Below are 22,318 nucleotides of genomic sequence, written 5' to 3' on the forward strand. Positions count from 1 at the left end.
TTTCCTCCTCCTTGATACGTCCCCAGTCTATTCGTCCCAAAGCTTGTCAACGACGACCTCGCCGATGTACTATCCAACCTGGCCGAAGATGGTAACGATTCTATTTGAATGATATCAATGTCGAGTCAGTCATTTACATTGTATCAAAACCTCTGATATAGATTCCAATGATGACTTTGAAACTCGTATAATAAGGTTTTCAATTCAAAAGGCATTGGGCATCTATTCCATGAAATTTTATATCAACTTCAAAGGAAGGGCATATATCTAATACATCGTCATACTTTCGAGTATGCAGAAGCAGTCTGAATCATGACCCGATTTTCTGGTTTCAAGAGCATTCATGCGATCTTCAGCAGAAGAACGATTAAACGCAAAAAAAAATGCCTTGATATCTGCTTGAGAAGAGGTCTGCTTGGTGATTTGCTTTGAGAACATGATAACAAATTGGAGATCGTGGAACTTGCGTTGCAGTCGTGTGACTTGGGAATTATATCTACCGGACTTCCACATCGAAAATGGTCAATTGGTTCAATGTCTCTCAATATGCAACCAAAATATCGCACCTATCTAGCGGTCAAAATAAGGAAATAACAAATAAACTGTCCGGCTACCTAGATTATCAATCTCCGACAATACAAGACATCTCCGATGATCATGAACAGTTTCCTTACCAAGCTAAGTTAGAACAAATTCAATTTCAAGGCAACACATTCCTTCCTATTCCGGTAAACGATGAAATTCGGTAGAAAGGGAAGAACTCTACTCAATTGTTTTCATCTTGCATACCCAGGATCTCTCTGAGGACACCGCGAGCTGAATTGATTGCTGAACTGGTTAATATTAAAAGGCCAAATAAGGCCCAACCCGACGGGTACAGGTATGTCAAAAGCCACAAGTTGACAATCTTGCTTGGACCGTATACCAACTATGTACTGACATGTTCACATTCCAAATCGTTTCTTTTCTCGTCTCGTCGGAAAATTGGGCAGCAGTCCTGATCTTAAGTCAGTTCCTGGGTATGTTTTACAACCAAAAAAAAACCTAGACCGAACTCCAATATCAGAACCCTTCAATGTTTTGCCAGCAAAATAAAAAGAAGAAGAAGAAACCCCATTGTTACATCAGCCAAAATCTAAACATCTGCACAACATCAACGTTAAGTATCAGCATGTCAATATGTCGGTAAATTGTGAATGAAAATTTCTTTCCTGCATTACCAACGTGGCACCGTTAAGATCATTCTTATTGCTTGCATTCTCAACTGACAGCGCGCTTAGTATCGACACATTGTTTCCTGGTTTAGGATTTGGATCCAGTCGGAGAGCATGGGTAGGACATCATATACCATCGAAAAATAGAATTGAATTCTATGTTGCATGACTTTTTTTGGTTTTGGTCATCTGATAGACCTCGTTCAACTTTGAAGGGAGAACCTTCTATCCACTCACATTCACGTTGCCTTCACATGCAAGAGAAAATCCTTGTGGGAAAAATAAAAAAAAGCGATCTCGGACTCGATTTGGTTCGTTCTCGGAGTCGGACTGAATCTGAATGTGGGGATAACTTCATAAAATCCATTTTGTGTGGATTATACAGACTCTTTAAATGGCAAATTCGATGGCCGAATGCGTACCCAATCTTGGACTAGATGGCGAGGGATAAGCAGAGAATGGCTTCGAAGAAAAAAATTATATAAGGACGGTCAAACCCAGGCTGAAACCAGGAGTGACTGCTAGGAAGTTGGCAATAACCGAGACCGAAAGAGAACTGAGAAGATATTTGAAGACATCTCCCACTTTCCAGACCAGAAGCGTTGAGCACTACAAATTTGTAAGCTCAGAGAAACGGAACAACCTGTCGCATATCAAATCATTACTGACTTCGCTAAGGACTTGAGTTACCCAACAGTCCAGAATGTCAGGATCAGGAATAACATGGCTTTGTGTAAGTGCCATAATCTCCGCCCTTGGTGGGAAATAGAAGTCTGGCTACATTTTTCTGAGTATCAAAAAAACTATGAGAGTAGCACGAGTGCAGCAATGGCCCTTTACTCATTGCAAATATCCCTCGGTGCGTCAACTGCCACCACGACTGTTGCCCTGAATGCCGGGCATATCCACCTGTTGTCATCCCGGGTCAGAACACCAGCTGCAGTAACTGTGGCTCTACTTGTTGTCAGCGGTCTTCTGTTGTTATATATGTGGAGAAGAATCTGCTTAGTTGTACCAAGTGTGGGCACAAGTGCTCTCTGAAATGAGGGAACACAGCGGTTAGGGGACGAATGAGGAGACTAGATAGATCTTACCTACGTAAAGGAAACATCGTAACGGAAACAGAACGGCACTTAATACTTTCTGATTCGAGTCATGTCATGGGGTCTGGTCCGAATTATTTACTTCTTCAGGGAACGAACAATGCCATTGACTTTTACATGCATTTACGAGCGAAGCGCCACACCTTAATTGTCTTGCAAGATGAGATAATACGAGCCCTAGATCCTGGCGTGAAAGAAGCCTAGAGTCTGGATATTGGCTGAGTGAGAATCAGGCAACTGGTTGACTTAGGGCTCGAATACGGATGTGTATTGGGTCGTCCAGGGGTCTTCGTTGTGCTTGATTGAAGTTCGAGGGCTATTGGAAGTCAAACCGATCAACATCAAGGACCATGTTTATTGAAGTTGAAGTGAAAAGTCTTCTTTGATGCTCACTGCTATAAATGTTTTTATTTTTGTTTTTTATTTTCTGTCCGTCTCTGTCGTTGTGTCTTTTCCTGTTCCTTTCTCCAGAGCTTATCGTAGTACTACGTGGGTGCCTGGCAGCCTGAGGCTTAAATGGTGGAGAGTGGAGCGCCGTAAGGGCCAAGGCAAGGGTCAGCGAACAATGGATCCACTGTCCTCTCTCCAACTCTCTTGCGGTAGCTACACTCTACGTAGTACTACGTATGCTCGAATTATAAATCCAGATCATCCATGGATGTTTCGTGAATTTTAAATACTACTAGGCGAAAAAGGGAAGGGAGTTCCCCAATGAATTCATCGAGGTGGAATGAGTGATGCTTACTCTGGTTGACTTCTTAAGTTCTTGACCAGCTCAACCACTGTGATCAAGCACCCGAATAGGCTTAGTACGAGTTGGTTACGAGGAGCTGAACTGTTGCTATATTTGGAGGGGGTCTGTACTACGTATGGGGCACAGTGGTGGTACGGTACGATCGCCCTCTGAAAGACAAACGTATCGGTGGACTGCGTATACACTGGTCGGGAACCATTAACTACACAATTGACATGAATTAAATAATAAAAACGCAATTCTTGATCATTGATGTAATCGAAATATCCAGCTTCCTCAGCTCGCTCAATGAGCTCTGAGTATACTGTGTAGTACTACTATGTTGAAAGTAAATTGTAAAATGGTAAAATGTCGGAAAACACGGTTGACGGGGTCCGGAAGCGGCTAGAGTGGAATCTGTGGAGGCTGTGCTACGAGCGCTACACGATCTATCCGATTCCGCCACACGTGACTTGCCGGAATCTAGGTAAATTAATTGATTCAATTGAATGAACTTAACCAAATCTTGGTGTATCAGCTGGGAAAGTGGGACACAAACAGCACGTATGTAGAAGTACGTGGAATACTGACCTTGTTCTGCTTAGGTTGACTACTCCGTAGTTAGTTTAGTGCCTTAACTAACTTGCCTAGTGAGCAGCTGGATGAGTCACAACGGATGATTGTGAGTCACTGGCTGGGACTAGGCTTTCGACTAGGCCCAATCGAGTAAGACGTGTTCTGTCCAGTGAATAGAATCCAGAGAAAGAATTGAGCCTCATCCTTCCGAAGACCGCCTATCACGTGTGGCTAGTCCCAGAACGGCTTAGTGCCCACACGTATTGCGCCGTGGCAGTGAGTGCTCCGGGTGGGGCAGGCACCGCGCGGGCCAGTCAGAGAGCCCCAGACTGGCCCAGAGCAAATAGGTCGTCGTCACGTTGTGGCTAGGCAGCACTTTTACAGGCTCGATGACCTCGACCCTCCCCCATCACGCTCCCCTGCTTCCCTCTTCCATCCTCAACCCCATCTCATGAAGTCATTTATACTATCGAATGTCTGGAATCTGTTAGCCGTGTTCCGTTGTTTTCCTTCTTTTTCCTTTCGAAATGGGTTTTCCGATTAATTATCTACTCCAGCTGTTACAGTCAGTCACGTATCACTTCCTTCCCGTTCATGGACTGGAAGGAAAGTGTGCCTTCCCTGTGGTCCTCTTCAAAGTCTGCCAGAAGCAACAACAGTCGTTGAAACCTGCCGACAACAACAGTTCATTGGACAACCCCTCGATGGACAAGAACGGCAACGCCCGTCCCACGTATGTCTGCTCTTTTCCCACTTTCTGATCCTTTTGTTCTTTTATTGACTGAAATCTAGTATGGAGTCTCCCTCCACTCTTCTCCAAAACCTCAACCTCGACGGGGTCTCTGACAAGACTCTTCCTGCCATCATGCTTTCACCTCTTGACTCTCGTCCGTTGATGTACCCTGCCGTGCTCTACGAGACACGAAAGAACCCTGCCGTCATGAAGCACTCGCTGGTCGAGGCCCACGGCGAGGCAGAAGCCGAAGACGACGTGCAGCGCTCCATGGCTAGGAGGAAAAAGAACGAGCCGCCCATGGACATCAACAAGAAGTGCAGCTACTGTGACAAAGTCTTCAAACGTCCTTGCGACTTCACCAAGCACGAAAAGACTCACTCCCGTCCTTGGAAGTGTCCTGTCGAAGACTGCAAATACCACCACGTCGGATGGCCGACCGAGAAGGAGCGTGACCGTCACGTCAACGACCGTCATTCAGACAACCCACCTGCCTACAACTGCATGTTTAATCCATGTACATATACCTCCAAGCGAGAGAGCAATCTCAAGCAACACATGGAAAAGGCTCATGGCTGGAAATACGTCCGGTCAAAGAAGAACGGCAAGCGTGGACAGACTCCTTCTACGTCCGATGGATCTCCCAATCAGACTACTCCTCCTACTCCTTCTATGCCATTGACTCCCGCCATGTCCACTCCCGTCTCTAGCCTTAGCACTGAGCTTCCGTCGCCGTCCAGCGGTCACATGCCTTCACCTTATTCCCAGACCATGTCAGCTAATGAGCCTGTCATCTACAACGGTTCTTACGTCGATGGCTACTCCAACATGGCTAATGGTCAGGCGTTCAATTTTGCCGACCCGCCAATGATGACTGGTTATGACTACTCAGACTTTCAACTCTTCCCGTCGGCCGATCTCGACAATATCAGTTTGGATCCTGTTCCTCATTCGCAGACCGAAGACTTTACCACATTCAACCAGGCCCTTGACGCCGGCAACACTCATGAGTTGATATCGCAACCTCCGAGTGCCGACATGACTTTGGACCAACTGGGTCAGGACCACCTCAACCCGTACTGCTTCGACAGTGAATTCTACAGTTACCAGTCTGGGTTGGCTGATTTTCAGCCTAACAACGGGATGCCGGAGTTCTAAATATATCATATATCATCATTATACGGACGACATACCTGATCGTCCTCCATAGAGACGTGCCACGACTATTTTTTCTTCTTCCTATCATATTCTTAGCCTGTATTTCTTACAATTAGCGAGACTTGCTTTTCTTGTTATCCATTTCATCTATCCAGAAAGAAAGGATCTGTCATCAGTTTGTTTTGGCGTGGGATTGGTATTTTTCTGCAAGCTATGTCTTGTACGCTTGGTGTCGCTTTGCTTGTTACCAGACACATTCTGCTCTTGCTGTCAGTGTTATAATAATATCGATTATTGAATACATTGATATAATTCATCCAAGTAATTGACTCGTAGTCGCCTATATCTGTACAAGCTATATACATATAATTAACTCCCAACTAAATATACATCGTATTTGATTACTTGGGACTGCTCTTCCCAGCATCACCCACCGGTCCAGCCACAACGTCATGATCAACCTCATCCTGAAGTCTCCGCGCCTCCATCAACCTCTCCGCCGACGACTCCGTCAACAAATACTCCTTGTGGCCCCTCACAAACCAAAAGCTGACCGCAATAACAAGCATAACCCCAAACACCGCAATGGCGTAATTCATATCGCTCGGTGCTGGGTTCGGGCTGCTCGGAAAGAAGAAGAATACCGTCGTGATGCAGCAGTATATCACGCTGACCCAGTTCACGATGGGGCCTACACGACGGCCGAGGCGGAATGTGCCTCCTGCGGGGAGTTTGTCGCGGCCCACAACCAATAAAGCGAAAATGGGGAGGCCGTAGGATATGGTGAGGGCGATTGTGCTCACGCTCAGAATCGCGTCGAGGACGGTGTTTGCGAAGAGATACAGAATCCCCACGAGCCCAACCAAAGCACCTTGAAGCCACAACGCGCGCGCAGGAACTTTCCATTTCTGATCAACACACGCAAAGTATCCACTAAACGGCACACCGGAATCTCGCGCAAACCCCCATGTTAATCGCGATGCGGTGGTGGCGATACTCACGCTCTGACCTAGCCCATTAAACACGAAGAGAGCGATGAGCGCGACGCCGCCGCGGAGGCCGATTGCGTTTTGCACGAGGTCCATGAAGGGCAGGCCCGTGGCGGAGTTAATGATTGCATCCACGTCTTGGATGCAGAATAGACAGACCAACATAAAAATGAATCCGGAAATGGCGCCGCATGCCACAGCGAGATAGATTGCGCGAGGCGCGTTTCGGCGAGGTGCCGGGATTTCTTCGACCATATGAATCACGCTGTCGAATGCAGTCAAGCCATAGGCTGCTTGCACGAGGCCGATGAACCAGGTTACGCCGTCCGACCAACCGGTCTGATTAATCCATTTGCCGAACACGAAGCTCGCAGGCTGGAACGAGAGGTCGGGTTTCGTGCCCACGGCAATCAGGAGCGCGAGACTGAACACGACAAACAACCCGCAAAACCATACGCCCACAAAATCGTTGAAATAGGGCAAGAATTTGTCATTGCGACAGGCCACCAGATTGATAATGGTGATGACGATGGTGATGCCGATATACACCAAGAACTGAACCCACCCCTCGCTGGCACCGGCCCACTCGTTGTCGAACATTATTTTCATGCCCAGCATGAAATTGGTCATGAATCCGATCTGAGAGGCGGTTAAGGTCCACCAGCCAAACGTGTTTATCCATGCGCACATGTATGAGGCGAAACGGCCGAAGCGTTTCTGTTCCCAGAGCCTGTGGACCCAGTATGCTTGCCCTAACGCGGTGGGCATGCTACTGCACAACTCGCCCAGGGAGACGGCAACACATAAATTGCAGGCTGTGACGAGACACAGTCCCCAAAGAATACTTACGGGACCGCCGTTTGTGAGTCCGCTAGCGAGGTCTTGCGCGAACGTTGACCATGTACCCAGTACGCAAAAGGCAAGGGCGAGCATGCTCCAGATGTCGAATTTGCGAGACAGGGCTTGGTCATGGCCCAGGGCGGCGAGGTCGCGGGCATCGAGGACGCTTTGGTCGACTGAGTTCGATGGTTTCAGGGGGGTGTGGGCTTCAGCGTCCATATTTGGGTCCATTTTGGTGGTATAAGAGGAGGATTATGCTGGTGGGCAGGATTGGGGGGTTGCTCATTCTCTAATGGAGATTGTATAGTGCTGTTTGCCTCTTTCTTGGAGAGATGGGTATAAGATGGATACCGAATAACCTAGGCACCCAGGTAGAGGATAGGTGAGGAAAGTGTTATATACTTCCAATGCCAGTGCTGACCTATGTCAATCGTCAGCCCCAACCGCCCAGGAGTGCCTAGGTAATATCAAAAGAAGGTCTTATCCCCTCCATCTCAACATTGAACACATACGCTCTGTCTTGGATTAGACTTCGTAGTAGTAACTCAAGAATAGATATTGACAAATCGCTTCCTGTTTCGGAGATTGGCCCCAATCACAGCTCATTTGTCATTCCATTGACTCAGTTGATTTAACCCAGTGCCCACTTCCCCAGCTGAGATCCAATTTGCTTCGAGGGCCGAATCGCCAAAAATGAGACGCAGAGGAAAGCTTCTTTTTTTTTTCTTCCCCGCAAAATAATTTTCGTGTGAGATGTGGATCTCGACGCTGGCGTAGACATGCCGTTTTGGGCCTAGAGGGCATGCTGCTTTTGCGTGGTGGGATCTCAGCTTAGACCAGCTGATAGTAGATCCAGCTAACCCTACTTGCACTAGAGCACTGAGCTCTCTCACCTAAGGGACCGATGAATGGCTTTTTAATGCCTGTTTTGGGTATGGTGAGCTGATAAGTGATAAGAATGTCACTTTGGCATTTGCAGATTACGTTTGGATAAGAGCTTGGTGGTACGGTGCTTATCGCTTGCCCTAATCAGGGAGGTTCAGGCGGTATCTGTCTGTCCTCTGTGGACAAGTCGGTGTGGGAACTACAGAGCAGAGTATGCATCAACTATGCATCGATATGTAGTTAGTAAGTTAGTTACTTGCGATTGCTAATGACTACAGAATACTGCTGTAGTAGCGAAGCCATACATGCGAGGTGCTTACTTTGCCTTGACCGCATGGCCCTCCCATGTTGAAGCTTCAAGTTTCTACACTCGTTGAGGACTGGTTAACCCCAACATATAACAAACAATGCCCATTCCATGTCAGGATTGATCTGAAGTATCATTATGAAACCGAGTACAAGATCGTAGAATAAACCCGTTACACAAAGCCGGGTCATAGTGGCACGATACTCGCAGATAACCCTATTTAGAAAGGTAGAACCCGTCAAGGACCAACCATACCAACAACTTCCATAAACGTGTATCAAAGAGAAAGGCGTTCCGCCAATTCGCGGGATCCTTCGTTTCTTTTTTTGTATACTAATAGAAATGATGATGGAACGGGATAGCCTCACTTTCGAATTCTCCCCCCCCCCCCCCGGCGTATCCGCATCCGGAAGGTACAAGCGTAATCTTTTCTATCGGAGCTTCACGCAAGATTGAGTATAAAATGCATGCTTATCTCCCTCAAAAAAAGAAAAATAACAACAGCGCTCTGCTCTTATATACGCAATAAGTTCGATTGTTTGTTACTTTAACCTCTTTTGATGTCGAAGTATTCCTATTCCTATTACAACCGATACATACCTAGGTAATAACTACCACCATGGCGCCTGATACTACCTCTATACCGGGTTATACAATTTTCCGTGAAGAAGATTATGGATCTAGTTCTGCTGCTAGTCAAATTACTGGGAGACAGCCCCATCCACTTGGTAGGTTGAACCTTCCAGTCTTGCCCAAAAAAAAAGAACGTGCTTACTGACTTGACTTGCGACAGATCAATTGTCTATCGAGGAAATCCCCCTCGCTGCAAAGCTGATCCGAGAATTCGCATCCCCCAAACAAGTCAAATTCAACTGCATTACGCTTCGCGAACCGCGCAAGGCCGAGTATGCCGCGTATCGTCAGGGTTTGGGACCTCGTCCTGATCGTCGCGTGTTCGCAATTGTCCTCGAAGTCGGAACCGCCAACTGCGCCGAAGTTGTGGTAAATTTGACAAAGCCCACCGTTGAAGAATGGAAGGAGGTCAAGGAAGTTATGCCTACATTGACTCTTGAGGATTTGGATATCATGGAGCGCATCTGTCGTAAAGACCCGCGCGTGATCCAAGCCTGCAAGGAGATCGGGATTACGGATATGTCCAAGGTCTTCATTGACGGCTGGGCAATCGGTGTTGATGAACGATGGGGTTTCGAACGCCGACTACAACAGGGATTGGCGTACTACCGCGAATCTGCATTCGACAATCAGTACGCTCATCCTTTGGACTTCTCGATTGTGGCCGATACGGAAACCGAAGAAATCCTCAGTGTGGATATTCGCACTGTGAATGGTGAGCGAACACAGGTTCCTCTTGAAGGATCAAATTATTTGCCCGAGTTTATTAGCGATGGGTACAAACATGATCGTTTGAAGCCTATCAATATCACGCAGCCGCAGGGTGTTTCGTTCCGTATGCGTGGAAACGAATTGTCCTGGGCTGGGTACAAGATGCATATTGGCTTCAATTACCGTGAAGGTATCGTCATTTCGGACGTGCGTATCGACGATCCATACCAGGAACGAGAGCGGACGCTCTTCAACAGGATCAGTGTTGTTGAGATGGTTGTCCCCTATGGCAGCCCTGATACACCTCACCACAAGAAACATGCCTTTGACGTCGGCGAATACGGTTCAGGTTTGATGACGAACTCGTTGAAACTGGGCTGCGACTGCAAGGGAGCTATTCACTACCTCGATGCCATCGTCTCGACAGGCAAGGGAGAAGCAGCCATGATCAAGAACGCAATCTGCATTCACGAAGAAGATAACGGGTTGCTATTCAAACACACCGACTACCGCGACGGGACCGTCGTTTCAGCCCGTGATCGCAAATTGATCATTTCTCAAATTATCACTGCTGCAAATTACGAGTACGGCTTCTACCACACCTTCACGCTTGACGGCACATACAAACTCGAAGTCAAACTCACCGGTCAACTGAACACATACCCCATGCATCCCACCGAACAAGCCGCCCCCTGGGGCACCGAAGTCGGTCCTCGCATCAACGCGCAGAACCATCAACACATCTTCTCGCTACGTGTCGACCCCGAAATCGATGGCACCAACAACTCCGTCATCCAGTCGGATGCACTCCCCTCCGAAGAGCCCGTTGGATCCCCCAACAACTATTACGGAAACGGCTTCTACGCAAAGAAAACTCCCCTCCGTACCGCCCTTGAAGGCGCAGCAGAATACTGCCACGAGACAAGTCGATCATGGGATATTGTCAACCCCAACATCATCAATGAAATATGCCATAAGCCCGTTGGATACAAGATCCTCAACAACAATTGTCCGCTCCTGTTGCCCAAACCAGGCAGCGTAGTCTGGAAACGAGCCGGATTCGCCCGCAAGGCACTCTGGGTCGTGCCCTACAAGGACTACGAACTCTTCCCTGCAGGTGATTATGTGTGCCAATCCGACGGCCGCGACAACCACCCAGATAACCAAACGGTCGTAGACTGGGCAAACCGCAACGAATCAATCGAAAACACCGATATCGTCTGCTACCTACAGTTTGGGTTGACGCATTTCCCGCGTGTGGAGGATTACCCCATCATGCCTGCTGAGCCGGTCAGTATCATGCTGAGAGCGTCGAATTTCTTTGAGAAGAATCCGGGTCTTTGGGTGCCGCCGTCGGCGGTTTGTGTTGATACGGTTTCGCACGATGCGTTTCCGTCGGCAGGGAAGTGTTGTGGTGGTGGAAAGAGTTTGAAGGATCAGTCTAGATTGTAAATAGAACACTGCATGTTGATGTCTTCAGTAAGATGAGCATCTAGGGCGTTTTGAATGAATTGATTCCGGGTTTCTTTTCAGATTGTCCATATAGGAAAGACTTTTCCTATTCATTTTTCACTCTATATGATGATATGTATGCCAATATCTGGCGATTTTCAATAACTATCAAATAAATCCTTTGATACAATGATATTTCATTCAACTCAGATTGAGTCCAAGCAAAATTGAACAATGTATATGTTAGAAGTAGACATGGCAAATCCATAGCTCTGATTAATCAACATTACGCTGTAGCTTCTGTAGCTTCTTCTCCAGATGACAAACAAGCACTATTCAAGGATGTTAGAGGAGTCGAACTGGTTATTCGGACTGGATTAGGGTTTGTGCATGCATGTGACCGTACAATAGATGTACAGTATAAGCAGAACGCATTGACAATACCCACCCCCGTCATATCAACACCAGTTTATAAGCGCCAATGTGTTACTCAATTGTATGACAAGCAAGTAAAAAGCGTGACGCGATCGCAGCGATGAATCATATTCAAAATCTCCCCAGTACCGTCTATTTCCTATTTAAGCAGGTACAATCCAGCCTTAGCTCTCACCCCGACTAAGTTAGCCTCTCAAACTGCTGGTCATGGTACGTTCGAATTGACTTTCTCATATGGGCCTGGATGTTATTACTACTGGTATATTCTCGGCGAGATGACCCAATCGGTTTTGTGCCATGATCAAACAAAGAGATTGAAGCTCCGAGCCGCCGAATCTGATACAGGGGTGTAGTTCGTTCGACATGGATGTACCGAGGAGCTTACTTCTAACTTGCAAGGCAAACGTCGGATACGGCTTTATAGCTGGGAACAGTTTCAAAATCTATCAAGCCCTTCAAATACTCCGAGTAACTATAAGGTGTTACAAGCATGATCATATTGCACAAGATTAATTGGGTCGTCGCCGAGCATCAGAGTGTTTAAGCATAGCGGTAGCTGGGATGACAGCAAGCGGCCCGAAATGAGACGGCGATGAAAAGTATGGGGTAGGTTACACAGGTTGCACAGGTTACACACTTCAAAGATGAAATGGTCCTGAGAATAACCACATTAGGACGACCGTTGCATCAGTTCTGTGCAAATATTCAGAGCATCAAACGTCAACAGTGGACGCTTAAAACAGCGTGACGCTAATCTCGAACATAGCAAGTCCATGCGAGAGGGGCTCCACTGATAACATTCCTCCACTTATCTTAGTGCCAACTAGCTACATACCAGCAGTAGTACGTCTCATGCGGAGAACATACCCTTTTATATCAGCACGTTGCTTTTTATCGTCCAGAGTCTAGTCTTCTCGTATTCATTCTGGTTAGCACATAGCTGTTGAGTGGGTAGCTACACCAGATAAGACCTTGTGGCTTATCCAGTGTCCGAGTCGTATTTACTCCCAATTCTCCATACATAACTGATTACATTCCTTCTTCATTCTAGAGATTATCGTGTTACCACAGCATACGCACTCAGTAGGAAGAGAAAATGACGAATTTACAAGTCCAACTCACAGCCCCAAATGGGCGAACATATATCCAACCTACGGGACTCTTCATCAACAATGAATGGGTGCCGTCGTCTGATGGGAAGAAGATTGCCTCCATCAACCCTACGTAAGCCCCTGCACTATTTCCCATCTGATGCTTTAATGCTCATAATGTGATAGAAATGAAACAGAAATAGTGTCCGTCCATGCCGCCTCAACCGCCGACATCGACAAAGCCGTCGCCGCAGCCCGAGCAGCATTAATCTCACCCTCATGGCGCGACCTGCCCGCCTCCGACAGAGGCAAGCTTTTGTACAAACTCGCCGACATCGTCGAAGAGAACCGTCTCATGCTCGCCACAATCGAAACATGGGATAACGGCAAACCATTCACCGTCGCTCGAGACGAAGATTTGACAGAGGTCATTGGGACGTTGCGCTACTATGCCGGTTGGGCGGATAAGTCGTTTGGACAGGTTATTGATACCACCCCCGACAAATTTGCGTATACCCTTAGGGAGCCCGTGGGAGTTTGTGGGCAGATCATTCCGTACGTCTACTCTCTTGCTCTTCATCGTCTCGAAAAAACCATAACTAACTGACTGCGGCAGATGGAACTACCCCCTCTCAATGGCAGCATGGAAACTCGGCCCAGCCCTCGCCTGCGGCAACACTGTAGTCCTCAAACCCGCCGAACAAACGCCCCTCTCAATCCTTTACTTTGCCAACCTTACCATAGAAGCCGGCTTCCCTCCAGGTGTAATAAACATCGTCAATGGCCATGGCCGCATCGCCGGCGCCGCACTCGCCTCCCACCCAAATGTCGACAAAGTCGCGTTTACAGGCAGCACCGCCACAGCGCGCGAAATCATGAAGATGGCCGCCTCCACTTTGAAAAACATTACTCTCGAAACCGGCGGTAAATCGCCGTTGATTGTCTTCAACGATGCCGATTTGGATTTGGCCGTTGGATGGGCTCATATTGGAATCATGTCAAACCAGGGCCAGATTTGTACGGCTACCTCGAGGATTTTGGTGCAGGATGATGTGTACGATGCGTTTTTGGAGAAGTTTAAGGCTCAGATTAAGAATATCAGCAAAGTGGGCGATCCGTTTGATGAGGCGACGTTCCAGGGCCCACAGGTTACGAAGGCGCAGTATGATAGGATTATGTCCTATGTCGATATTGGCAAGTCTGAAGGCGCGAAACTTGTTTTGGGTGGTAAGCCTGCTGCACCAGAAGCAAAGGGATTTTTCATTGAACCTACCGTCTTCACTGATGTGAAGAGCCAAATGCGGATTTATCAGGAAGAAGTCTTTGGCCCCTTTGTGTGTTTGGCGCGATTCAAGACAGAAGAAGAGGCGCTGAAAATGGCGAATGACACGACGTATGGATTGGGTAGTGCGTTGTTCACGACGGACCTCGTAAAGGCTCATCGTGTGGCACGCAGGATCGAGGCGGGCATGGTCTGGATCAATTCGAGCAATGATTCGGATTGGAGAATTCCATTTGGTGGTGTCAAGGGCAGTGGAATTGGCAGAGAGCTTGGAGAGGAAGGGTTGAAGGCGTATAGTCAGGTGAAGAGTGTGCATGTTAATATGAAGTCTAAACTGTAGTTACTTGTCAGGATATCATATTGAATGGCCATTGCATGATGCATATATTTTATTCTGTGTCTAATTCCGGAAGAGGAGTAGCTCTAATGATATTACCTAGCCGTCAATAGGCCAGGACTTCCCTCAACATCATCCCAAACGACTCTTGCAGTTTGTACACCTCCTTGACATCCGGCTTGACTGGCTCGCCAGCGGATCGTCGCAGGTGATCTTGCTTCTTAGCACGTCGCTTACGCTCCGCCATAATAGGATCAAGATCATCGTCTTCCGAATTTTCATCATCTTCATCTGACTCCTCGTTTGTAATGGCTAGATCGTCTAGATCGTCCTCGTCGAGCCCAAAATCGCTGGTGCGGAAGGTCGCACTTCCAGTCATCTCACCAGTGCCCTCTGCAGCCATTTTTTGTCTGGTCTTGTCGTGATGCCACTTCTTCCGGTCTTCTTGCCATTTGACTAAACTGTCTATCTCTCGGATAGTTTCTTCCTTGTCAATCTGCTTAGTGTCCACTGCTCCTTGGAACAATGCATTCATGTCCAATTTCAATCCACTACGTGGGCCTTTGCGTAGGAAATCTAGGATATTCTCTATCCAGGCCATAAGAGATCCAAATAGGCCATTGTCGTGTAAATGAACTTCATGGACAAATTTGTAAAAGTTGTGTTCGTGACGGGCACAAAGATCAATAAATGCCTGTACCGTCTGATTAGGATCTGCAGAAACATCTTGTCGCTGAGCCTTTTCAATCACTCCAATAGCATCTTCCGCGAATTTGGCAAAATCCGTAATGCTGTTATAGACATTGGCAGACTTGTAGACGCGGACCAATGGCTCATAGAATATTGTAAACAAGTCTCGGAACAGTCTCAAAGTAGTAGGCTAGTCAAATCAGTATTGATCAATTGACAGAGTAAGAAAAGCATACCTCTTCTATCATACTCAACATCATGGCCTTGTCGCGCTGTCGAGTGTACAACTTGAGTAATTGTTTCAAGTAGGCGAACCATTCAGCTCCATGCTTCAGGTCCTCATAAACCTAGGTAAGTCAGTTGATGTTTTTCGGAGACTAGGATAATACGTACGTTCTCCACGGCTGCATTCCAGGCCACATAAGCGTTGAAAATCTTTTCAATCTGAGAAGGCTTCATCTCCGGGGTCAACAGCTCAGACCTGAGAATCGCAACCACAATATCAACATCTTCGGCTTGTGCTTCATCACGAATGACGGTCTTGAGAGGTTCATCTGAATCGACAAATGCTTTCAACTTCTCACAAATCACTGGATCCTCAACTTTTGCAACCAACGTGTCGATTGGTTTCTGAAATTGCTTAATACCGTCGGTCAAAGTCATTGAGAATATCCGCTGCAGCAATGAGCGTGACCCAAATGGTTGAGCAAGGAACAAGTCAAGAACACCAGACATCACAGCGGCAGGGTTGGCTATACGGATGACGTTCTTTAGAATGGTATAAGGTATTAACGAATGTATCCTCTTGGCTTGTGCAAACAATTCTGGTGAGTTATCCTCTGCTAAAAAGATATGATATATCGTAGCGGCAACCCTAGTTCGTTAGCCGTAATCAATTGGTGATCCAGACAGTACGTACTCAATTCGGAGCCATTCGGCAAACTTTTGATATTCAGGACTAAGCTCTTGAATGGTATTCTTTTCTTTGATCTCAGCAAAGAGCTTCGTGAGGCCGTCTATTGACCATTAGCTTAAACTCAACCAGGACTGCGATGGACTTACTCTGCTCAACAATACCTTGACGAAACTTTTCCATATATACATCCAACTCGGCGGCACGTTGTCGAGCAATCTCATAGAATTTCTCCTGTTCCTCAATACGAGCGGCATCCGCGCATTTTCTTCGTTTGATATCAAACAACTCTTCCTCGTTCAGTGTTATAGGCCGTGCTGTCAAAAAGTCTTCCATAGCTTTCGACTCGGCCACTCTCTTGTTCTGCAGGATAGTTCGTAAAAATGCCCTCAATGACACTCGCTGCTCTTCTCGGTAGAGAAAAGTGCCCCGGCGGAAATCGCCCGATGCACGAGGGGATACCGATCTCACGGACAAAGCAGATGATCGCGAGTTTGAACGACGACGCTCGGGAATGGCTAATGTCAAGTTTGACCTTGACGCAGCAGCGCGGTCGTCATCGACGACGATAGTGCCACCTGAAGTTGACAAGGAAGATATAGAAGAAGCATCGTCATCGCCCGAGCCGCCCCAAAATGAAACACTGCTAGATTTCTTATTTTTCCTTGGCAAAGGTGGTAGCATCTTCCCGGGAAGCTCAGTTCGTATCCGTTTATGCAATTTCACAAAATCGCCGTATCGTCTGCCAACATAGATGTCCGGCTGGCCAGCTTTACGAACACGAAGAATAAACTCCTTGAAAATGGTTAGCAGAATGAGTATAAGCATTGGAGTGACGAGCATACCGCGTGTTGGTGATAACGAACAGTGCGTTTCACCGATGTCGTCCTGACTGCAGCTACATTCACGTCCCAGTTATTGATATTCTGACCGTCTGGCATGTTCACAAGAAGGCCCTTTTCGTCGGCTCCTCGGTCTATAATCTCCATCTCCGCAAACCTTATACGTTCCTCGTAGCCCGAAGCAGTGGGAATGCCCGACACCATCATGAGTTCGACTAGTTTCTCGCATTTTTTAGCCAGTTTTCGCCGTTTGGTTTCTTCCAATCGGTCTTCAGAGGAGGATATATTCTTGCTTGCAAATGACTCGAGGAACTACCACCTCTGTCAGCATACCCTCTCTGCAGGGTTCATGAGTACGTACCACTTGTAGACGGTCCTGCCAGAACTCCTTTTCGCGGGCTTGGTCGAGGAATGGGAAATTTCGAACATGGTTGACGAAAATAAATCGTAATATGGGAAGTTCTGAGTCCACAGGAGCGACTTCTCCGAATTCAGACTTGAAGGGTGCACCGAAGCGTTGAAGGGCAGTGGGGTGGGCGAGCTCGATAATTTCACGGCGGACTTGGGCGTTTAAAAGTTCTCGCTTGAGGTCTGAGATAGTCAGTGTCCGATCGAATAATATAGATGTTTAGCTACCGTACAATGCTCTTGTTTTCCGGTTAGAATGTTATCTGGTGTAACGGCACTGCTTTGTTTGGCTGCAGGGGCAGTCGTCGTAGCTGTAGCTGCCGGGCTAGCAGCGTCTAGCCGCGAAACCATGGTTTGAATCTGCAATCAGTTGCTAAAGTGGATGAGTTTTCTCTTCGATAACAAATCTGGATAATTCAGATGATTCAAATGCAGGAACAAGGTTCTCTCCGATAAAATATTTCTTCTGATCTTTTTTGTCGTCGTTCAGCAATGCCGATGGGTCGGAGTAATAATTGTTGACGAGTAATAATAATAGAAATCCACTATTGAAACGGGTGACGTCGTTGGCCGCCGGCATCAGATCACCGTGCGGGCGTCTGTACTCTGTAATAAGCGGAGATCTTGATCTCAGTTTTTCAAGTCACCTACAGGCTCTTGACAGAGAAGAAGAAAAAAGAATTGAATTCTTTGACAGAACGAAACGTACTTGACATATGATGAAATTCTGCCAAGCCGTGGAGTGCACATACGGCGGTTATGTACAGTGTACACAGTACATACACAGTACGTATTTGTATTGCTTGACAGGCAAGAGCGATCCATGCCATGGAGCCACTACGGTACTCGGTACGGGGTATGGCACACTAGGCAACTGCAAAATAAGTCACGTACTAAGTATTACGGCAACCGCCAAGTCTAACTTCTTTGCTCTAGCCTCTCTCTCCCCCACCCCTTACAACCTGTACTATGTACAACATCACCGCGAAAAAATCGCTAGATCGGGCCTAGTGGTTACATGTCTAAGCCTCTTGGCTGCAACTATCCGGACAACCCGAGCTGCTTGACGTGATGACGATAGCACCGCCACGTCTTCTTCGTTGTCATGAGGGGCTCAGCTGGTTTACTTGCCATCGCCCGGCCGGTGCAGTCCTTTGCTTCCGACAAATAGCGCTCCAAGGGCAGCAATGGCGCATAGCGATGCCGACAGGGCAAACGACATTCGTAGTCCGTCGTAATAGACGGAACGAGCAGTCATTTGAATGTCGGGCGGAAGGTCATAAATCGCAGAAACGGAATGTCTGATTTCATCAACCACCTAACCCAAATTTGATTAGCTTTTGCCAGACAGGAAACTACGTGGCTCTGAAGATGAAGGATTTTACTTTCCATTGATCTGGTATTCCACTCAGAGCCTTGGCAAGGCCTGATTTCAATTGGTTTTGCACGACGGCAGAAGTTATCGCAACTCCCCAGACATTGCCCAGGGAGCGGATGAGGTAGACAGTTGACGAGGAGACGGCGTGGTCTGCTAATCAGCCAGGAGCGGATAAATTTCTTATTGGGGGACATACCGGTATGGTCAAATGTAGCCAGAAAGCTAAACAATATACCAGGATACACCATTCCTTGTCCCAAGTTGGCAGGGAAGACATAGACAAAGTACTTCCAATTCGCGTCATTGAAGCGGAGCAACGCGACTAGCAGATTTCCGATAAACATCAACAGGGCCCCCATTTGCACAATTTGGGACAGTCTACCCCAGCGCGACATGATGATACCGGCAATGAGGCCTCCGACTGGAGTTGCCAAGGAAGGAATGACCAATCTCGCACCAGCGGTGCTGGCTGAATCCAAGAGGACAACCTGAAAGAAGAGTGGAAGGTTGAAAAGGAACTGGCAGTGGCAGTGACCATGTCAGTCTAGATTCGTCACGAAGAGTAGAGCATACTTACAGCGTATGCTCCCATGCCTACACAAAGGTTGGCGATCTGAATACAGATTGGCACTGTCCCTTGTAGGAGGCGAAGGGGAATGATTGGCGCAGCCGATGTTCTGGCTTCTGTCCAAAGGAAAAGTGCGAGCAATATCATGCTTCCAATCAAGGACGAAACAATCCATGGATTACTCCAAGGCAGCTCGTTTCCTCCAAGACTTAGGCCCACAAGCTGAACAGAAAGAGCTAATACGAGAAGTACTGTTCCTAAGATATCCACCTGCTGCCATATGCCTCGCCATCCAAGAGTCGAGTAGACGTGGTCATTGCTTTTCTCTGGGAGACGTATAACAAGTTTTCTGACAACCAATGCAGATACTGACAAGGGTACTTGCAGTAAGAAGCACTATCGCCAACCGATTGTCTCGGCGATTGCGCCACCGACGGAAGCACCACAGATAGACCCAAATCCATGTAGTACATTTTGTGCGGCTTGGTACATCCCTCGATTTCTGAATGGAATCAAGTCAGAATTGATGATAGTTGCTACATCACTGAGTTAGCAATAGTAAACAAGGGTCGTGAAGCGGTCGAAGCTTACCCATCGTGATAAGACCACCGCCTCCGATGCCAGTAATAGCTCTCATGATGTTCAGCGAAAACACATCCTGCGCGACTCCACAACCAAGGCAGCCAAGAAGAAAAGAAACGGTGCAGACGTAGAAGCACGGCTTTCGTCCAAAGATATCAGACATTCGCCCATAGATTGGCTGAAACGCTGTACTCGTGATCAAATAAGATGTCGTCAGCCAAGAGGCAGTGTTGGCCGCGTTGAACTCAGAGCTGATAAGGGCATATGTTGAGACCGTAATAGTCCCATCAAACCCTGACAATAATACATTGGCCAAGATTGCTACACGACAGAAAGGTTAGTAACCGTTGTTTTTTGGTGGAGGGATTCCAATGTACCGACTTGAATCCATACAAATCCTTTGGGGGGCCTCCAGACCGTCTCTTCATTCTGTTGAAGAAGGGTCTGAGACTCCGAAAGTTGCTCGATATCATCACTGCTTCTCTCCTCGACCAGGCTGAGTGAACCTTCACGGCTGAGTTCTCCGACCATTTTTATGAGTTCGTACAGTCTCTAGAACAGTTGAATTAATGAAAATTTTTGCATAAAATGTTTGATGCTACAAAAGATGAATTGAAATACGAGTGGAAATCTCCGCTACGATCACACCATTTAAGGTAACCCCTCTTGGTACACCCGCCCCGCAAAAGACGATCTGTATAAGCTGGAGGACATCCATTTAGACTTTCAATAGTGATGAGCATGAAGATGACTCTTGGTGGTAAGATGATACTATACAAAGCCTTATAATCATATCGGCGCCGCAAACAATGTCATAGACGGCATGCCCCAATTGCCAAACGTGCCTAAAGGCATAGGCGGACCCACGTCACCGCCAAGACCTTCAGTTTCCAAAGCGACATCACGATTCTTAGAGCTTCAACAATCACCTATCATCTGATCTTAGCTACATCGACACCCTTACTGGGCTCCTTCAGAAGAAATAACTACAGAAAATGTGACAAAATATTTTAGCCTTGCAATGAAATGAATCAAGGAAGCGAAACAACTCCTCGACGAACCACATCCTGGCGTGGCCGATTTATCGATGGCGTCTGGCATTGCGACTGTGATCCACGACTGCCAGCAGACCACTTCCAGACGAAGAATGGCGGAGTGAACCATGGGCGATGGTGTAAGCTATTAACACCACCTCAAAGAGACTAAATTGTTTACTTGGTATAAAAGTTTACACATGCCAAAAACCGCAACTGAAACGATGCAAGTTCTTCCTCTGGGATGACGATGCGCAAATACGGGAGAAACATACGCTGCTTTCAAACTCCAGATCTGAACCGGATACACCAAAGAAAGCTCTATCCAAGAGTGCACAAGTCGGCGGTTTACTTACCCCAGGAACTGGCACGAGTTATGGTGGTGGTAATACAGTGAGAGGGGCGCAAACGGAACCTCGACGACGATTAGATTTCTCGTCACAACAACAAACACCTACCAAACCTCGTAAATCGTCGACTCTATCATCAGATGAAGAAGCCTACAGCTGGGACGAAAGTCTCGATAATGAAGTTGGTAATCTACTAGGGGGTAACAGCAGCAACAGCAGTGCTACTCGTCCCAGACAACCCATCTTTACACCCAATAAAACTCCACGAACGGCTACGAACACATCGCCTAGCAAGCGGAAACTCAACGATGTCTTCGACGACGACGATGACGACAAGCCCCCACCATACTCTCAAAGCGCACCTACGACACAATCTTCCAGCACAACCGCGCCATTCGCGTTCTCATCTGTAGAAGTATCCGCAACGCCGACCCCGCGACGATACAAGGACGTATTATCAGCGCAGGGTGCGGGCTCCCATAACCAACCTTCGGATCTTGCGTCAAATATATTGTCCATTCTCGATCGTCATGATGTCGTTGTTCCGACTACCGCAAGGGATGAGCTCGTTGCTGCGCTGGATCAGCATCATCTCAAGACACAGGGAATAATCCGGGGAAGGGATATATCGAGAATGGCGCTGAAGAAGAAAGATGAAGAAATTCAGGCTCTTCAGGCGAGGATTGAGCGACTGGAAACGGAGCGGGAGATGGATAAGGTTGTGATTTCGTGTTTGAGAGATAATAACAACAAGTGACCTCTAGAAAATTAGTGCTCTATACTCTTTTATAATTATTCTTTTGTAGCAGAAGTATTGGCATCATTGCTGATCAACCCTTATCTTATCGCATCTGATATCACGTGCGCAAAAAATTTCAGATGTCGCTGCCCAATAAGAACGACTGACTCACTCTTTTGTATTTACTTTTGTGTCAACCCCTCGTTGATAGACAGAATATCAGAAGAGCTTGATCAGTCCTTTCTCAGCTCATCCCTAATACTGGACCACATATCGAAACACAAAGCGCCTCTACCTCGAGAAACTTATTCGTCCTAATTCGTGCACGGATCAAC

The 22,318-nt window shown here is 47.2% G+C and overlaps 9 protein-coding genes across 9 annotated transcripts; 4 read left to right on the top strand and 5 right to left on the bottom strand.

Annotated features, from left to right (window-relative positions):
* Positions 1-1,691: 1,691 nt before the first annotated feature.
* Positions 1,692-2,325, bottom strand: EYB26_009842 (uncharacterized protein; the record flags this gene model as incomplete). The annotated part of the gene is made up of 4 exons (XM_054269089.1): positions 1,692-1,823; positions 1,884-1,968; positions 2,055-2,168; positions 2,309-2,325. The coding sequence occupies 4 exons, from the start codon at positions 2,323-2,325 to the stop codon at positions 1,692-1,694; spliced, it is 348 nt and encodes a 115-aa protein (XP_054125064.1).
* Positions 2,326-4,153: 1,828 nt separating this feature from the next.
* EYB26_009843 (uncharacterized protein) lies at positions 4,154-5,517 on the top strand (the record flags this gene model as incomplete). Its single annotated transcript, XM_054269090.1, has 2 exons — positions 4,154-4,359; positions 4,419-5,517. 2 exons carry the CDS (start codon positions 4,154-4,156, stop codon positions 5,515-5,517), a joined length of 1,305 nt encoding a protein of 434 aa, XP_054125065.1.
* Positions 5,518-5,918: 401 nt separating this feature from the next.
* Positions 5,919-7,577, bottom strand: EYB26_009844 (uncharacterized protein; the record flags this gene model as incomplete). The annotated part of the gene is made up of 1 exon (XM_054269091.1): positions 5,919-7,577. One exon carries the CDS (start codon positions 7,575-7,577, stop codon positions 5,919-5,921), a length of 1,659 nt encoding a protein of 552 aa, XP_054125066.1.
* A 1,580-nt stretch (positions 7,578-9,157) lies between these two features.
* On the top strand, positions 9,158-11,334 carry EYB26_009845 (uncharacterized protein; the record flags this gene model as incomplete). The annotated part of the gene is made up of 2 exons (XM_054269092.1): positions 9,158-9,266; positions 9,332-11,334. The coding sequence occupies 2 exons, from the start codon at positions 9,158-9,160 to the stop codon at positions 11,332-11,334; spliced, it is 2,112 nt and encodes a 703-aa protein (XP_054125067.1).
* Positions 11,335-12,865: 1,531 nt separating this feature from the next.
* EYB26_009846 (uncharacterized protein) lies at positions 12,866-14,482 on the top strand (the record flags this gene model as incomplete). Its single annotated transcript, XM_054269093.1, has 3 exons — positions 12,866-12,993; positions 13,047-13,415; positions 13,477-14,482. The coding sequence occupies 3 exons, from the start codon at positions 12,866-12,868 to the stop codon at positions 14,480-14,482; spliced, it is 1,503 nt and encodes a 500-aa protein (XP_054125068.1).
* Positions 14,483-14,585: 103 nt separating this feature from the next.
* Positions 14,586-17,683, bottom strand: EYB26_009847 (uncharacterized protein; the record flags this gene model as incomplete). Its single annotated transcript, XM_054269094.1, has 8 exons — positions 14,586-15,359; positions 15,406-15,516; positions 15,563-16,043; positions 16,089-16,185; positions 16,232-16,877; positions 16,928-17,236; positions 17,286-17,515; positions 17,566-17,683. 8 exons carry the CDS (start codon positions 17,681-17,683, stop codon positions 14,586-14,588), a joined length of 2,766 nt encoding a protein of 921 aa, XP_054125069.1.
* A 22-nt stretch (positions 17,684-17,705) lies between these two features.
* On the bottom strand, positions 17,706-18,048 carry EYB26_009848 (uncharacterized protein; the record flags this gene model as incomplete). The annotated part of the gene is made up of 2 exons (XM_054269095.1): positions 17,706-17,931; positions 17,984-18,048. The coding sequence occupies 2 exons, from the start codon at positions 18,046-18,048 to the stop codon at positions 17,706-17,708; spliced, it is 291 nt and encodes a 96-aa protein (XP_054125070.1).
* A 407-nt stretch (positions 18,049-18,455) lies between these two features.
* EYB26_009849 (uncharacterized protein) lies at positions 18,456-20,391 on the bottom strand (the record flags this gene model as incomplete). Its single annotated transcript, XM_054269096.1, has 7 exons — positions 18,456-18,650; positions 18,718-18,860; positions 18,907-19,228; positions 19,288-19,604; positions 19,686-19,814; positions 19,870-20,181; positions 20,238-20,391. 7 exons carry the CDS (start codon positions 20,389-20,391, stop codon positions 18,456-18,458), a joined length of 1,572 nt encoding a protein of 523 aa, XP_054125071.1.
* Positions 20,392-20,886: 495 nt separating this feature from the next.
* EYB26_009850 (uncharacterized protein) lies at positions 20,887-22,001 on the top strand (the record flags this gene model as incomplete). The annotated part of the gene is made up of 2 exons (XM_054269097.1): positions 20,887-21,034; positions 21,088-22,001. The coding sequence occupies 2 exons, from the start codon at positions 20,887-20,889 to the stop codon at positions 21,999-22,001; spliced, it is 1,062 nt and encodes a 353-aa protein (XP_054125072.1).
* Between the last annotated feature and the right edge of the window lie 317 nt (positions 22,002-22,318).

Source organism: Talaromyces marneffei, chromosome 8 (assembly GCF_009556855.1).
Source record: "Talaromyces marneffei chromosome 8, complete sequence".
NCBI classification, from domain to species: Eukaryota; Fungi; Ascomycota; class Eurotiomycetes; order Eurotiales; family Trichocomaceae; genus Talaromyces; species Talaromyces marneffei.